The sequence below is a fragment of the Amblyomma maculatum genome, unplaced genomic scaffold (assembly GCF_055883805.1).
Source record: "Amblyomma maculatum isolate TAMU_Amacu unplaced genomic scaffold, ASM5588380v1 scaffold_13, whole genome shotgun sequence".
NCBI lineage: Eukaryota > Metazoa > Arthropoda > Arachnida > Ixodida > Ixodidae > Amblyomma > Amblyomma maculatum.
The window spans coordinates 2961708-2979052 of NW_028146738.1; the positions used below are offsets into that span (position 1 = coordinate 2961708).

The window sequence follows — 17345 nt, forward strand, 5'->3', positions numbered from 1 at the left end:
GCAACTCAGGCTATCATGCGCCAAGCACAAGGTATGTTTTTTTTTTTTTTGAGAAGGAATGAAGTGTTAAGATATCATAGCCTGTTCAGGAAAGATGTTTCTTCTAAGAAACTAAAAACACATGAAATGTCTGCAATTGCATTCTCTCCTAGGAGAAGTGATGGATGGAATGGTATCTGCTCGGTGTAAAATTGAGTGAAATGCTTTTTCCGTAGCTTTTCGAGTTTTTTACATGAAATTAAAATGTGGTTTATCGTCAGTCCATGTCCACAGTCTTCACATATGGGTTCATCTTCTTTTTTGAGAATGAAACAATAAGTAAGATGCGTGTGTCCTATTCGAAGGCGACATAATATTACCCCCATGAAGCGTTTCTGGTGACTGCATGACTTCCATTCTTCGACAACTGGTTTCACGACGTGTAGTTTGTTGTTTATTTCATTTTTCCATGAGGCTTGCCATTTTTCCCTGAGCTTTTTTTGTATGAATTTCAAAACATCTTTGCGTGGTACATTTACTTTTTCTATTTTTGCTTTTCGGGCAGCTGCTGCACATTCGTCAGCTGTCTCGTTACCTACGATTCCGACATGGCTAGGTACCCAGCAGAATTTAATTTTGTAACCTCGTGTTTCGGCTGATGTTATACAATGTATTATTTTTCCCACTAAAGGTTCTTTTGCATTTTTAGAGTGTAATGCTGTGATTAAGCTGAGGGAGTCAGTGTAGATTATACTCTTTTCAATATTGCATTTTATTATTTTTTCCACAGCTATGGATATGGCATAACTTTCTGCAGTGAACACTGATGCACAATTGGGCAACCTGTTTTTTGGCGATTGTTTTCTACGACACCACTACCAACATATGAGGTCGTTTTAGAACCATCGGTATAAAATGTATTGTGGTCTTTGTATTTTTCCTCTAATGTCAGGAATTCTTGTAATATGTGTTCGTGTGGAGTTTGTTGTTTGTCAAACTGTGTTAAAGTAAGGTCGCATACACAGGGAAATTTATACCAAGGGGGTAATGGATCAGGGCATTGTGCAATGTCGGGGAGTGTATCGAGTATTTTTATTTCTTCACACATCTGTTCAAAGCGGAGGAGGAGGGGTCTGGCTGCTTGCAGTTTGTTGTTAAACAGGGTTCTGGACGGGCACTTTGTTACTATGGGGTAGCAGAGGTGTGTTGGTAGCGAACAGATCTTAAGAATGTATGAACAAGTTAGCATGGTTCTTCTGTCCTCAAGAGATGGTTCGTTGGTTTCTACATACAGACTTCGCACAGGCGACGTCCTGTATGCCCCGGTCGAAAGACGCAGACCTAGGTTGTGGACTGGGTCTAGTCGTTTTAGGTATGAGGGTCTTGCGGAACCGTAGACTATGCAACCGTAGTCCAAGCTCGAACGTACAACTGAACGATAAATCTGCAGAAGGCATGTCCTGTCGGATCCCCAGCGTTTACGTGACAGCACTTTAAGTATATTTAAAGATTGGGAGGCTTTCTTTTTAAGGGTGTTTATGTGGGGGAGGAAAGTAAGCTTTCTGTCGAAAGTAATGCCTAGAAAATTATGTTCGTGTTTTACTGGGACAGCAATGTCATTGAGGTAAACCATAGGGTCCACTTGCAAACCTCGTCTAAGTGAGAATAAAACGGCTATTGATTTCTGTGCAGAGAACCTGAAACCATTTCTATCTGCCCATGTCGCTAGTTTATTCACTGTTAATTGAATTTGTCTCTCACACGTTGATACATTAGAGGATGTACATGCTCTTTTTTTGGTCATCGACATAGACTGAATGCATGATGGTCGTTGGGATTATTTTTACTATGGAGTTCATTTTTACTATAAACAGCGTGGTACTCAAGATGCACCCCTGAGGGACACCATTCTTCTGAGTGAAACGTTTTGACAGAGTAGCACCGAGACGAACTTGGAAAGAACGGTCGGACAAAAACTCTTTCAAGCATTTTAACATTCTGCCGCGGATGCCAAGGTCTCCCAGGTCACGTAGGATTCCATACCTCCACGTCGTGTCATAAGCTTTTTCTAAATCAAAAAATACGGCAAGGCAGTGTTGTCTGCGTATAAATGCTTCTCGTACCGTATTTTCCAAGTGCACAAGATGATCAGTTGTCGAACGTCCTTTTCTAAATCCACATTGGCGGGTGTCGAGAAGTTTGCGAGATTCAAGTGTAAACATGAGCCTGATATTTAGAACACTTTCAAACAATTTAGCAATACAACTCGTTAATGCTATGGGCCTATAACTGCTTGGGGATGTTGGTGGCTTTCCATGTTTCAGTAACGGAACAATAATGGCTTTCTTCCAGGCCTGCGGTATTTCTCCTGACATCCATACCTTGTTAAAAAAATTTAAGAGTGCTTCAACTGAGGATTCAGAAAGATGGGCTAGCATTAGTGTATTTCATCTGGGCCTGGTGCTGTACGTTTTCCGGAAGAGAGAACTGTATTTATTTCTTGTAGTGTAAGGGGACTGTTGTATGATTCGTGAACGCTGCCAGTAGTAGGTAATTTCTGTCTTTCTGCTTGGCTTTTATTCTTTTAATATGATTCTGAATAATGTGATGAGCTAGATACCATGAAAAAATGTTCACCTAAAATGTCCGCTTACTCTTGAATGCTTGTCTGGGTATTTGGGTCTGTAAGGAGAGGAATTGTAAACGGGGAGTACTTGCCATTTAATTTATTTACTTGTGCCCACATATCCTTGGATGTTATATGACTGTTTATAGAAGAGATGTAATGCTGCCATGAAGCTCTTTCAGCAGTACGACGTACATAGCGCGCTTTAGCTCTAGCCTTTTTGAAAATTAGGAGATTTTCTTGTGTGGGGTACCTGCGAAATATACTCCACGCCATATTTTGTTTTTTCTTTGCCTCCCTGCAGTCTTTTGTCCACCACACTTTACAGTTCTGTCTCACAACTCCAGATGATTGAGGGATGGCTTGGCGTGCGGCGGCTAAAATACAAGAGGTAAATCTTTCATTTAACTCGTCGACATTAAAATCTTCAGCAAATAGTTTTCCTAAGTCGGCTTTCTCTTTAAAAAGCTTTCAGTCTGCTAAATGCAGTTTCCAACATCTTGGTTTGGTTTGAATTATAGATGGTGATGATGTTAGACTGATTGTTGTAGGTAGGTGATCACTTTCATGCGGATTATCTAAGACATCCCATTTAAAATCGCTAAAAACCGATGATGAGCAGAAAGACAAATCAATAAAACTCATTTTACCGGAGCTCGGGGAGCAGTAAGTGGGTTTTCCGGTGTTAAGTAAGCAGATATTATTGCACAGAATAAAGTCTTCTAAAATTTGGCCCCTCGTGTCAGTTTTTTCACTGCCCCAGAAAGAAGAGTGGGCGTTAAAATCGCCAACTACTACGCATGGATCTGGCAGTTGGCTGAAAAGGTCTTCGATATCATGGAGTGTTATTTTTAAGTGTGGCTCTATATAAATACTGCAAATTGTGATTGTTTTATACGTGATAAGTGTGGCAGCTACTGCTTCTAGCAGAGTTTTGAGCCTATGTTCACGAGCTGCAATATTGTTTTTAACTATGATGGCAACACCGCCCGAGAGCCTGCATGCCTGCTCTTGATCGCGGCGGAAGACTGTATTTTTTAAGAATATTCACATGTAGAGGACTCAGGTTTGTTTCCTGCAGACATAAGGCCACAGGTGAATATGTTGCTAAAATGTCTTTTAAGTCGCTTAAGTTATTAAGCAGTCCCCTGCAATTCCAGTTTATTACAAAAGCCATCTTAAGCTATACGAGTAAAATAGAGACTACATTGTTTTTGGCCCCGTGATTCGGGGCTTGTCCTTTTTTGTACGCTCTAAGGAGTCCCGCCGTCTTTCACATGACGGCACAGGACTACCCGTGTTGTCGTGTCCATCGCGTCCTCAGACACGCTGGATGACCGCGGACAACACACCGGAACGCTTGAAGTAGGCCTCCCCGTGTGAGAAGAGGCCTTGGGCCCCGCAGACCTGGAAGATCGCGAAGCCTGCTTTGGGGGTGGTGGAGCAGTGCCAGCTGCAGCCACTGTGGGCGCGGATGGCTCCACACCAGGGTCACTACCCGTGACCTGGGCGGGTGCCGAAGCATGCTGTGACGCTGCGCCCTGTTGCGTCACAACGGAGTAAGTTGGGCTTTGGACCAATGAAAGCCGCTTTCTCGCCTCTCCAAATGTAATGTTCTCAGTGACTTTTAAGGTTACAATTTCTTTTTCTTTCTTCCATGTTGGGCAGGATCTTAAGTATGCTGGGTGGTTGCCCTCACAGTTTACGCAAAGGTTTGGTTCAGTTTGGCAGTTGTCAGTGGCATGTTCATTTAAGGCACATTTTGCGCAGGTGAGTCGGCCTCGGCAGCTCTGGGAGCTGTGGCCATATCTCTGGCAGTTATAACAGCGACGTGGATTAGGTATGTACAGTCTGAGTTGCAGCTTTGTGTATCCTACTTCAACGGAGCCGGGAAGGGTGCTCAGTGCAAATGTCAAAATGATGTGCTTAGTTGGACCTCTTTGTTGTCTCGCCTGATCTTGATTCGATAAACGTTGATGACATTTTGGTCCTTGAGTCCTTCGAGCAATTCTTCTTCAGTCAGAAACTTGAGGTCATTATCTGAAATGACCCCACGAACTGTATTGAGTGAGCGGTGTGGTGAGATTGTGACAGGGACGTCACCGAATGATGTAACAGCTGCTAGCTTTTCGCACTAGTGGTTGTACAGCATTTCTAAGAGGAGGTCACCATTTGGTAGCTTTTTGACTTTGTAGCCTGGACCTATTGTGTCTGTGAGAGTCTTTGTCACAAGGAACGGTGAGACTTGACGGGCAGTTTTTTCTGCTTGTTCAGAGTGAATGACATGAAAGCGGGGGAAGCTGTTTACATTTTTAGTGAAAAACTTGTTTGTCACATCGGTGCGCCCTCTCTTGGCGGGAGGGCGATCAGTTGCAGAAAAGGAAGAAGCCATAAAATTTATTTTATTGTACGGTTATGGTACCAGCCACCCACCATTGAGTCCAACAAGGGGACGAGACAGGTGCCTAAAAAAAGCCCTGCCCACGCCAGCTGTATACCTTAACTATAACCTAATATGGCTCAACTCAGGGTAGTCAGCCACACAAGGTTAACCCTCGCCGCAGGGAAGTAAGGAAAAAAACCAAGAAGAGAGTAGAGGACAGGAGAGTTGTAGGATAGATGACAGGAAAGTGAAAGATGGAGGGGAGGACAGGAAAAGGCGACTGCCGATTTCCCCAGGGTGGGTCAGCCCGGAGGTGCCGTCTATGGGAAGCGTGGGCCAAAGTGGTGTGTTGCCTCTGCCGAGGGGCCTTAACGGTCCGAACACTCGGCATCGGCTCAACCACCAGGATCCCCTTTTCCCCAGACACGGCGATGCCACGCACGGCTAAGCGTGGGTGCTGGGGTCCGTTTCACCTTTATGCACAGTCAGTTGTCCTATTGTCTGGAAACATGGGGTGGTACATATAAAACATACCTAGATCCTGTTTCTCGCCTTCAAAAACGAGTCATTCGTATAATAACTTATTCAAATAGTACATACCCCAGTAAGCCACTCTTTCAGCAGCTCCGCATCCTACCGCTATCAATGGCATATAAACTGAAGATAGCTGAAATAGCAAACATTGTAATAAAATCTAACCCCTGCCCCTTAGTTTATTTAGATTACCAAAGAAACAAACAAGATCTGCAAATAACAACCTAACAAATAACAACCACCTTGTTATAGTATGTACGGCCGGAGACTCCTACAATATTGTGGAGCCCATGTGTGGAATGAAGTCCCAAATGAAGTTATAACTTTCCGGCATCTTTAAAACACTAATTTCCACGGGAATGTCGGAATGAATTACATTGTGTGTGCTAATTTTAAAGTTTTTCATTACGAGGTCTGGAGAAACATAGTACTTGTTTTGTATTTGCACCCATAACTAGCCGTAAAGGCTATGGGTCCATTCAACCAACTGTTCGTGTAGTTTCTCAGAACAATATTAAAGAAAAAAAATATTAATTTCACTGCATCAATTGAAACGTTACCTGCAGCCAAAACAATGTGCAGCCACGTTGTGCTTGTCTTGGTAGCATCAGTGCGTGGTAGGCGTGCTTTGGTGCCACTGAGAGCACGAGGATCAACAAGGCAATGATATTGTAAGATTTAGTGTATTACAGGCTTTATTCTGCCTCACACAGTTTAACAATCATTGTTACATGAAATAGTGACAAATGAGTAAGACAAATGTTTGAACGTTTGCTGTAGTGTGATAGCAAAGCCTTTCTTACAGGCATGTTGAATTTTGAAGATTCTCCGAATTCCCTTTCCTTACCTGGGCCTATAAAAAATTGCCAACACCGCAAAGCCGGCTTTTGCCTTGCTGGCATTCCTAAATGCAGGCATCAGATCACTTCACACCGCTAAACGTAGGGGCTGCCATTTGTTTTTATTTTTGTTTTCAGATTTTCACCCTCTCCGAGTGCTTTGAAATTGCCCGGCAGGATAGCCACATGTCTTTCTCTAACCTTGCTCCATTTGTAGCAGAGCTGTTATCCTCTCCATGGGTGCACACCACATGCCTATCCATGTGCTGCAAGCAATGCATGCTGTGGAAATATCTGGCCACCTTTGCTCCACAATGATGAGCATTAACCGATGCAACACTGCCGGTTCAAAATGCGCCCCCAGAGCTTTCTTAAGCCACAAAACAGAGGCAGCATGTTGTACACAGTCTGTCATCGGTAGCGTGTTGCACGCGAGATACGTGCAAGTCAAGAACATGGTCCGAGCTTGGCCGTTACTTAGGGTCACCGCAGTTTCCTATCAATGAGAAAGTTCAGTCTTTACTGATATACATGCAAAGCAGTTCACCATATGTGGCTTCTCTCACTCTTTTTTTACATTCAGTTCTATGGGAAACCAACCAAGTGGTATCACACTGCTCATATTACAGTGAAACCTTGTTAAGCCGTAGTTGGCCGGAACTCAGAAAAAGTATGTACTAAACGGTACTATGGCTTAACAGGAGTAGCGTAAAATTATCCACTTACCAGCCAAAAAACAAGTGGAAACAGGCAGTAGGTTTAAAAAAAAATGCAGCTTTTATTTTGCATTGCAAAAGTTGGTAATCTTAGTCTGATGCTGCGGTGCTCCAGCAGCGACAACAGCAGTTATACATTCAACCTTCCATTGAAAGCACACGACGATTACTGCCGAGCAATCCAAAGGTTCAAACATGGATAATGCTATGGCTAGGACAGGCAGGCACACAAGCTGCGCGAACAACCGAAGTGCAGAGCGAATCAATCGAGAACCACCTGCTAACGCGGCCGTTGCCTTACCGCGTATTATGCAGGAGTAACCTGTATGTTTCAGGTTAAAGAACACACCACACCTTTCAGCACAGTTTCAGTGTCGCATTATAAGCATGAAGTCCCTGACCTCAACCAGAAAATCACAGGTGATGAGTGGGCTGTGGATCTGCTGGCAGTGCTTTTCCTATAAGCATCAGGCAGACTACTATTATGAACCTTCAGCGGATACTGGAAAATCGCGATCAATTTCGCTTAATGTAATGAGAAGAGGAAATAACTGCATGAGTGTGAATGAAAGTGTCCCAGGTGCAACCCTATCGCATGGCGCCGGCGCGATCTCCTGACACCTCGATCAGCGATGGCGCCCCTGGCAGCCGCTCTTGTCTTGGGCGGCAGTTTCATGACCGTTAGAGTATTGAAAGACTCTGCCGTGGCACACTACTGTGCGTGGCCAGTGCATACGTGCTCACTTGTCCCGATGCAACAGGTCTATATACTGACTTCCAGCATGTGCGCCATCTATGGAGTCAAGGGGATCTGGGTATGAGCAGTGGAACGTGCGGTGGCAGATGATAACTGATTGCTGTACATTTAAACTTTCTGTGATGAAGGTTGACGGTGGACATAATGAAGATGCCATCCATTAACACAAGCAAGATTGTGGGCCCTCCTGTAACAGGGTTACTGACACTGCTTTCACTTCTTTGGTCCAAAAGGGAGATAAGATTGGCAGGACCCTCTTTAACAGCAAGGGCTGGAAGGTCACATTGCTTGTTTATGCGACACTGATGTTGGTGTAAGTAAGAAGGGGAGAAAGCAGGTGGATACTGATTCATCCCAACAGAGTAAAGTGACGCCTAACATGGACAAATGAGGGAACATGTGCAATGAAGCTGAATGCTTGTGACACATGGACGCATGTTCGTGCATGAGGCATCGCTCGGACAAATACCAGGAGTTATACCCTCGAGAAACATACAAGTTATTACGGGCAGTGCACTTTACATCTCAAAACACTTTACGCTGCACAGTGCTAAATGAGAGAGCAGAGTGCCCTTGCAGATAAGAAATTGGCAACTATATAAAATATTTAAAAAGAAATATGTGCACTTCCAGGTCTAAAGTTCAGAATACTGCTTTCTAATATAGCAGAACACAAAAAAATGACTAAAGTTTGATATCGTCCCATTAATCGGAGACTGCATATCAATAAACATCAGATACAACTGAAAATGACTTCGGCACAGTGCCAGAACAAAGCCTAATTTGAAAGTTGCATACATATTTACATCATGTTTTTGTTATGTGATGTCTTACTTGTAGCTATCTTAAAACAATTACTCAAATAAAGATACATACAAAACACGTATGTCAACCGGTATGCATATCATTTACACAATACATTCTGTGACGAAGAAATCACTGCCCGCAAGGCTACAGACTGCTCTCGAAGTTTATTCTGCGAACGTACTCTTACTCGAGTGCACTTATGTTATATTGTTTAACAAAGTCAGAGTGCACTTTTCGTGAGAGACACTCCCCAAAAGTGCACTTTAGTTTACGGACTTAAATGGGCTATAACTAAACATGACTGGAACCAGCATTTCGAAAAGCATCAGCTCTCAGTGAAACTAAAATCCCCACAACCATAAATATGTAGCCTATTCTTAATTTCAAAACGCCACACGCAATACTTCTATGTGCTCCTCTGATCACTTTTTCAGTTGCACGATATTCATTTTTGAATTTTTAAACATTATTTTTTTTCCTATATTCAGCTTCAAACCTTTGTAATCCACTTCCTTTTTTCATATTTTACACCTTGGTACTACCCAAGCTGTGTTTGATTAGCTACTTTTCTTCTTTTCGCTCTTCTTGTGCGAGTACTTACAAAGTATTCTCTTCACATTCACCTTTCAGACTTTTCTTTTGCATACCCCTCCCAAAATATCTCGTGTGCATCAGGTTAGCAGTTAAGGTAAAAATGAAGTAACTAAGCCACGTGCAGACCAGTTCAAAATTAAACCCCTACCTGGTGGTATTGTAAGGCCAGTTGAACCACATCGTAGCTGGCCACTCAATTATGCAGTCCATCTGGTATATGGGCTCTTCGTAGAGGTTCTCCACCACCTTCCTGTACACATCACTGAGCACAAATGTTGCTTCTACATCACACAAGGGTGCCTGTAGTGCCGTAAGATGCCAGTCATGACTCTCCTCCTTATCCGAGACGAGCAACGACAGCTGGAGCTTCAGCTGCGACGGTGTTCTGCACAAGCAACAAGAAATCACAGCACAAAATTGAGTGAGGAGTAATGTCAAACCGGTCAGCCAAACTGTCAGCCTTTCTAGGGACACCAAAGAAAGACTGAAGCTGCAGCTGACAAACAGATTGCTGTCATAGAAAGCAGTGATTAGTTAAGCTAGGTAATGTGAAAAAAGAGAGACAGTGGCATCACCTGCCAAAACCACTTTTTACAAGAAACTACGATCACATTACTGCAGTTTTTTTCATTCCAGATCTCTGATGCAAGGTCACTGCATCATTTCTAAATGATGATAGGGATCACAAACTTGGATCCCGTGGCAGAAAAGAAAAAGAAGTGTTCAAATTTTAAGCATAATTTAAGAAGGAAAGAAGCCAACAGTCGGCGAGGCCAAGGAAAGCATTGGGAATTGTACTTTGTCTTTCTATTTTTAATTTTTACTTGGGTAATCACAGAAATAACGCGTCCTCCGAATAACGCGTCCGGTGCTCGGACGCGATATTCGGAGGTCGAGGGTTCGGTTCCCACCATCGGCACATTGTTTCTTCTTCTACTTTCAGTTTAATTATCTTTCCCCTAAACAGATTCCATTACTAATTTCTGTGATTACCCAAGTAAAAATTAAAAAATAGAAAGATATAAAGTACAATCCCCAATGCTTTCCTTGGCCTCGCCGACTGTTGGCTTCTTTCCTTCATGTATTATAACGAACACCCTCATTTCCCCTTCATTTATGTGCTTGTAGCTTACGGGGGTCTCGGTTCTGGCAGTCTTGAAGCCATTGGTAGCATAAGAGGGTTCTAGCACAGCTTTCGCCCTCGCTCTTGATCACGTTCTATGTGACGCTGGCGGTAACACAGGACGTTCCACGTCCGCCGCTATGGTTGAGGGTGGCCCTGGTGAACACTCTCAAGGTTCGTATACAGACAACATTAATAATCAAGAAAGTTGCAGGGGGGACAGCGGCCGATGTAGCTCAGTTGGAAGAGCACCGGACGCGATATTCGGAGGTTGTGGGTTCGGTTCCCACCATCGGCACATTTTTTCTTCTACTTTCAGTTTAATTATCTTTCCCCTAAACAGATTCCATTACTAATTTCTTTGATTACCCAAGCATAATTTAAGTTACACAAAACTCTATAACATCAATTTCTTTTTTTTATTTTGCCATGAGTACAAAACAAATTTGGCGAGGTGCCCTGAGTGCCAAATTAATAACTGTCAAGAAAACAACCTAACCATAGCTAATACTCATTTTCAACAGCACGAAAGGCACCTGTACACATGGACTTCACCAGACGGTCTGTTCACGAATCAGATTGATTATATTCTTTGCAGGCAGAGATGGAGAAGTGCTATACAAGCAGTAAAAACAAGGCCTGGGGCCGATTGTGGCACCGATCATCAGCTTCTTCTTGCCAAATTTAAGCTTCGATTGAGGAAAACACAGAAAACTAGAAGGCCTTTCAGGTATGATCTGGATCAAATTTCATCAGAATATGCTGTGGGAGTGAGGAATCGATTTCAAGAATTAGATCTAGAAGACAGAGAGCCTGAAGAGATGTGGACTGATGTTTGTGATATAATACAAGAAGTTGGTACTAAGGTAGTTCGAAAGCAAAAGAAATGCAAGAAAGCAAACTGGTTATCTGAAGAGGCTTAGCAAATAGCTGAGGAAAGGAGGATGGCAAAAGTTATGGAGCAAAGAGAAAGATACAAGGTTCTCAATGCAGATTTTCAGAAAATAGCAAGAAGAGATAAGAATGCCTTCCTGAACATACAGTGCCAAGCAGTTGAGAACAACAGCCAATTGAGGAACACAAGAGCTCTGTATACGACAATCAAAGATATCAAAGAAAGCTTCTGCGCTAAGCTGGGCGTGATAATGGAAAAACAAGGCAGGGACCTCATTGAAGCCTCAGAGATCAAGAAAAGGTGGCATCAATACACAGAAGAACTGTACAAGAAGGACCCGGACGTACAAACACAACATAAGACTGTTGTGATTACTGATCTCGAGCTGGGCATCCTGAAGAGTGAAGTTGAATGGGCCTTAGCCAGCCTTGCTAAGAACAAAGCTAGCAGAATTGATGGCATTCCAGCTGAGTTGCTTCAAAACCTCAACCATGCCGACACTGTTAACATTCTGTATACATTATGTCAACAAATTTGGAGAACCCTGCAGTGGCCACATAATTGGAGGTCAGTTTACATCCCCATTCCAAAGAAAGGCAGTGCCAATGATTGTTCCAACTAGTGCACGATCGCACTTATTTCGCATGCTAGCAAGGTGATGTTGAAAATCCTCCAAGGTAGGCTGCAGCAGTATGTGGATCGCAAGCTTCCGGACATGCAAGCTGAGTTTCGCAAGGGCAGAGGAACTAGAAACTACATTGCCAACCTTAGCTGGATCATGGATAAAGCAAGAGAGTTCCAGAAACCCATCTACTTCTGCTTTATTGATTATGCGAAATCGTTTGACTGCGTACATCACAGCAGATTGTGGCAAGCTCTCCAAGAGATGGGAGTTCTAATTCACCTCATCTGTCTCCTCAGGAACCTATATGAAGGGCAAGAGGCCACAGTCAGAACTGGGCATGGTCTTACTGATTGGTTTCCGATTGAGAAAGGAGTGAGAGAAGGCTGCATACTGTTGCCCTGCCTATTTAACCTATATGCCGGGTGCATCATGAGGAAGGCCAGTCTGGACAAGTCTTCAGCTGGAGTGAAGATTGCTGGGAAACGTATCAACAACCTTAGATATGCGGATGATACCACTTCAATGGCAGAAAGTGAAGTGGAACTCAAGAGACTTCTGATGCGCGTACAAGAAGACAGTGAGAAGTTCGGGCTTAAACTGCACATTAAAAAGACATAGATTATGGCGTCTTGCTCTATCAAGTAATGGAGCATCAAGGGAGAAGAAGTGGAAGCTGCGATAGATTTTCTCTTGGGCTCCAAGATTACCCTGGAAGGAGACTGCAGCCATGAAATTAGGAGACGCCTGCTTCTGGGAAAGAGAGCCATGGCTAGCCTTGACCGCCCAATAATGAGAGTAGACATTACACTGCCAACCAAGATCCGTATAACTCACGCTATGGTCTTTCCAGTTGTGATGTATGGATGCGAGAGTTGAACTGTGAAGAAGGTTGACCGCCGAAGAATTGACGCGTTTGAATTGTGGTGCTGGCAGAAACTCTTGCGAGTTCTTTGGACGACCAGAATATCAAATCAGTTGATATCGTCGACCATAAACCCTGACTGCTCATTGGAGGGTCAAATTCTAATGTTAAAGCTCAACTACTTTGGTCATCTGATGAGAAGAGAGAAATCGCTGGAGAAAGATTTGATTTTGGGAAAGGTTGAGGGTCACCAGAAAAGGGGTAGGCAGCAAACACGATGGTTAGATGGCATCTTCGAGGCGTTGCAGATGAAGTTATGTCATGTTAGGAAGATAGAGAGAGACCGGAAAGCGTGGCGTGATATGGTCCATAGGGTCACTAAGAGTCGGACAAGACAGAACGACTGAACTGCACTGATAACAAGAGCCTTGATGCTGTGTAAAAGCAGAAAGCTCTTTAAAAAAATAACAGCGCGAACAATGGGGATGAAGGCTAGAGAAACACAGGACAAGCATCCCCGTTGTTCGCTCTATTACTTTTATTTTTAAATATATCACTAACTCGCCCACCTAGCTATTGTGCAGAATGATCACCACGAGCATGAGCAGCAGAAATATTCTTTTTAAAAGTGTCCTTATCTCCGTTCTCAGCCATGTCTGGACACTGCAAACTAATATGCATTTAACATGGTCGCAGATATTAAATATATTTGCCAGTGCTTGGCAGAACAATGGCAGTGAAAGCTGGATCAGTTTGGAAATTGAGCACCGGTACAAGAGCTGTTATAATGCGTGCATCATTGTAACAGTACCACATGGCATGCAACTGAATAGCTCGTGTACTGTACATACTGGATTACAAGTAAGCCTATATACTGTATATGGAAAGCCCTAAAAACATGACAGCTCACACAAAGTCAGGCCAAACTCTCCTCCTCTCTTATTTACTCTTAGCATGCCTTGAACAGTGTCATCATCCTCATCATCAGTCGGAATATACCAAGTGCAGGGACACTTAGTATATACCACAGCAGCGGACATGGAATGTTATGCGTTAGCATGATTGTCACATAGAAGGTCATCTAGCGGGAATGGGAGCTTGTAATAACTGTCTTGTACAACCTATGATAATGTCCTCATTAAGCTAACCAGCAAACAAAATGCAGAATAACTAAAGATCTCTCATGTGCTCTTTCGCATCAATTACAGCGACTGAGGTAATTATTCCTCCCACATTTCCGGAAGTAGAATTGCACCTAAAATGATTAAGGAAACCGAGCACATCACATCAACAATTACGAGCCATTACAATTACAAGCCGACACATTTTATAGCATTTGATTTTACTGGTGTGCAAAAAAAAAACACTGAAAGAACAATGTCTACCTGTTCTAAATGCAAAATCGCTTCTCCTGTAGAGCCTTGCATGGGTGTTTCTTATATGAACTGAAGCTACAGGCAATTTTCAAAGATAAGAACTGCAGGCATACAGAGGAAAGAACCTTAAATCTCCTCACCTGTAAAAGAGCTCTATGCACGTTACACTGCGCTATAAAAACAGCTACTTTTTAAATTTAGGCACATCTCAACAGAAAGGTTCTTCAGAAGATCACTCTTAGGCAAGTCTGCGTTCACATCTCCACTGTATGGATTTTGAAAACAAAGAAACAGATAAGGTGTTTAGCTCCAGTCCTCGTGACTTCAATACTTTTCTTGAGATGCCCGTATGTGGCATTCGTATATACAGCGAGGTTGACTTCAGACATGGTAGTTGTGCAAAAGAACACACACAAGACTGGGTACAGGATGAGTGCGAGCACGACAAATTTTCCCTCCCTGTCGGTATTCATCAGATGTAGCTCTTACTTCCTGAAGAAATGAACCACAGCTACCATTCTTGTTGCATCCTTGCCAAAGAAGGCTTGACAACAGGTCTCGACAGAGCATCTATGCCTTAATGGCCCCTCTGCTGGTTTTCGATATCTATTTTTGTAGCCACTCTTTGATTCACCTCCTTGACTCAAGAAGGCACAAATGTGAAAAAAAAAATAAAAAAATTCCAAGTTTATGCTTCAGAACTACTGCTCCTGTGGTTTATTTGTGTCAGGTTGCCTTGACACAGTTGTTATTGTACAAATGTTACAAAACATTTTTATTCTCCATCCATGCTCTAAACTATTTCTGCACTTAAAAAAAAAAAAAAGCATTGGGCTTCTAAGTGCTTTCAGGCAGAAGACTTATTTGCGCCCCCCTTTCTGTACAAAGGTTCTTAAAGGAAATTCACAGTCTTTCTGCGAAGCAAAATTTCTCTTCACCAGCGCACAAAACACCACATGCAAGAAATTAAGCAGAGCAGCGAGCCAGGAGAACACTGGTTTATATGTCTACTGCATGGAGACATGAAGAAAGCACAAGGCAATAATATGCAATTCAGAAGCATCAAATATTAAACTAAACATGACGCAAGGGTGTTATGGCAACCCAGAATACATGTGTGCTCAGAATGTGTTGTTGATTTGCATGCAGTGAGATGGATACAAAGGTGTCTGGCTCACGTTCGGACAATAATTTTTTTTTTGTTCTTGCAATGCAAACATGTTTGCATCTATTTCAATGCAAAGCTAACTTGACCAGTTTTGCGCATATGTAATAACGTTTTTCAGTCACTGCGACTCGCCGCAACTTTTCGACGAAGTGGATCACTTGAAACACGCGGGCGAGCCACACATACAAGAAGAAATATTTGGAACATTGAACGGATTACACTCTTAACCCCAAAACTTGTCATCATTCCAAACTGGCACGTGCCTCCAAGAAAGAACAAACGCCCGCCAGTTTATGCAATGGAATTAGACCTAATTAAGCTAACCACCGCTGCACTTTGGCAGAACAGCAGACGACAGTCATGAAGATGCACGCGATCGGGCCACACAAGTCTGATCATGTATTCAGCAAATCGTCGAAGTGTCCAGAACAGCATCATGTTATAGAAAGATATTCATGGCTGAAAACCGTAGCACATGAATGGACATAGCCATCAACAGTAAAGCGACCTGTGCAGGCATAAGCGAACTGGGCCGAGTGCTTCGACCGACTATCGGCAGCCACGAGACGTACCCGACATAGCGCCAGCATGCGAACGCGATGGTGTGCGGGAATGTAGGCAGTCATTAGGAAAAAAGAAAACAAAAAACAACGCTAGACCGTATGCAGCAAGACAACTTACGTAACAACGAATTCATTACAGCACGCAGCTTGCGGGAAGCAACAACTCATGACTTGCACAACTGTCGTCATTTTCGTTGTGACACGTAGATGGAATGCGCAAACGTGTACACGTAGCGCAGCACCTTTCGCGCGCAAGGTGCACGCGCAACACGCTTAGGAATGGCTGAGGTAACCGTCCTTGGAACAATGCGTATGACGTAATGTTCACGGCAACAAAACGACAAGCAAGAAAACAGTCACCACCACTGCAAGACGCAAGACATATGCTGTAAAAGCTGGTTTTGGTTTTGGCCAGACAGCAGATTGCCCACGTTGGGTGACACAAATTTCACAGCATCCTACACACGCCGTACTGAATAATAATCACGGAGGAAACTTCCTTCCTCCATGATAATGATCCTGCACCGGGGTGCGAAAGATACTGAAGTATAGTAGACACAGTAGACATTCATGGACATTCCGTTCCCAGCCCAAATGAAAGCAGAACTGGCAGAACGTCATCGTCGCCGTCACGCGACGTCAGTTCTTTCGTTCTCGGTTGCCGTGGCAACAGCTAGGCGTTCCAAAATGCATATGGCGTCACGCATGTTCGTCGTCTGCCTCGGACTGGAGGAATGGGGTTCATTTGGCGTCGGCGTACCAGCAACGATGAACGACACGCACACGATGCACAACGCAGCAAACAGCGTGCTTGCAGCTGTTGATGGGTCTCACAAGGTGAGTATGTTACTAAAGCGCGTGCTTTTCGGCTCTAACCAGTGTAAGCGAGATTTGAGAAATGCCAGTCTCTTACGCTGACAACATAAATACATGTGGGAATAACCAACTAGTGTGCGTTAGGACCTTTCTAAATAAATAACTCTGGTGGCAAACATTGCCCCGTTTCTGGGCCAGCCGCCGTGAAGGGGTTATCGCTAGATCGAGCGATACACTTGACAGTCGTAAAGTGTTGGCTTAGTTAAACCGTTTTTCGCGGCGTTGTAAACAAGGCTGCTGGGATATAATGCGGGATGAACATGCAATTTCGAGAAATGCACAAAACTTTGAGGCGCAGTTGTTTCAGCCTTTCGTGACGCGACCATGTGTGCAACGGAATATTGCTGCGACACTGGCGCCTCATTTAATTCATATGTGCGTTCCAAATTGTGGATCAGCTGCAGTGCATTGTTGCGGAGAGTTCTATGGAGAACGCGGAAGCGTTTACCGCAAATAATGTCATTTAAAGACAGCGACTGGAAATGACTGTGCTCTGTATCAATTGTACCGCTGCTTGATAGTAGCACTGAAGTAAATATGTATAGAGCAAAAACAATACTGCTTTAACAATTCATTTATTTCACCATATATATGATAGGAGCTCCTGAGTAAAAATCTTGTA

The 17345-nt window shown here is 43.4% G+C and overlaps 1 protein-coding gene across 1 annotated transcript in view; it reads right to left on the reverse strand.

The window, feature by feature from the left end:
• The window catches only part of LOC146172103 (uncharacterized), a 55598-nt gene extending 39079 nt beyond the window's left edge, over positions 1-16519 (reverse strand). The window contains exons 1-2 of the mRNA XM_084585829.1: positions 15966-16519; positions 9384-9620 (exon numbers count right to left, since the gene is read on the reverse strand). Of these exons, the coding sequence (XP_084441955.1) occupies positions 9384-9620; positions 15966-16036 (308 nt within the window). The 5' untranslated portion in view covers positions 16037-16519. The remainder of the gene's footprint in view (positions 1-9383; positions 9621-15965) is intronic.
• Positions 16520-17345: the final 826 nt, after the last annotated feature.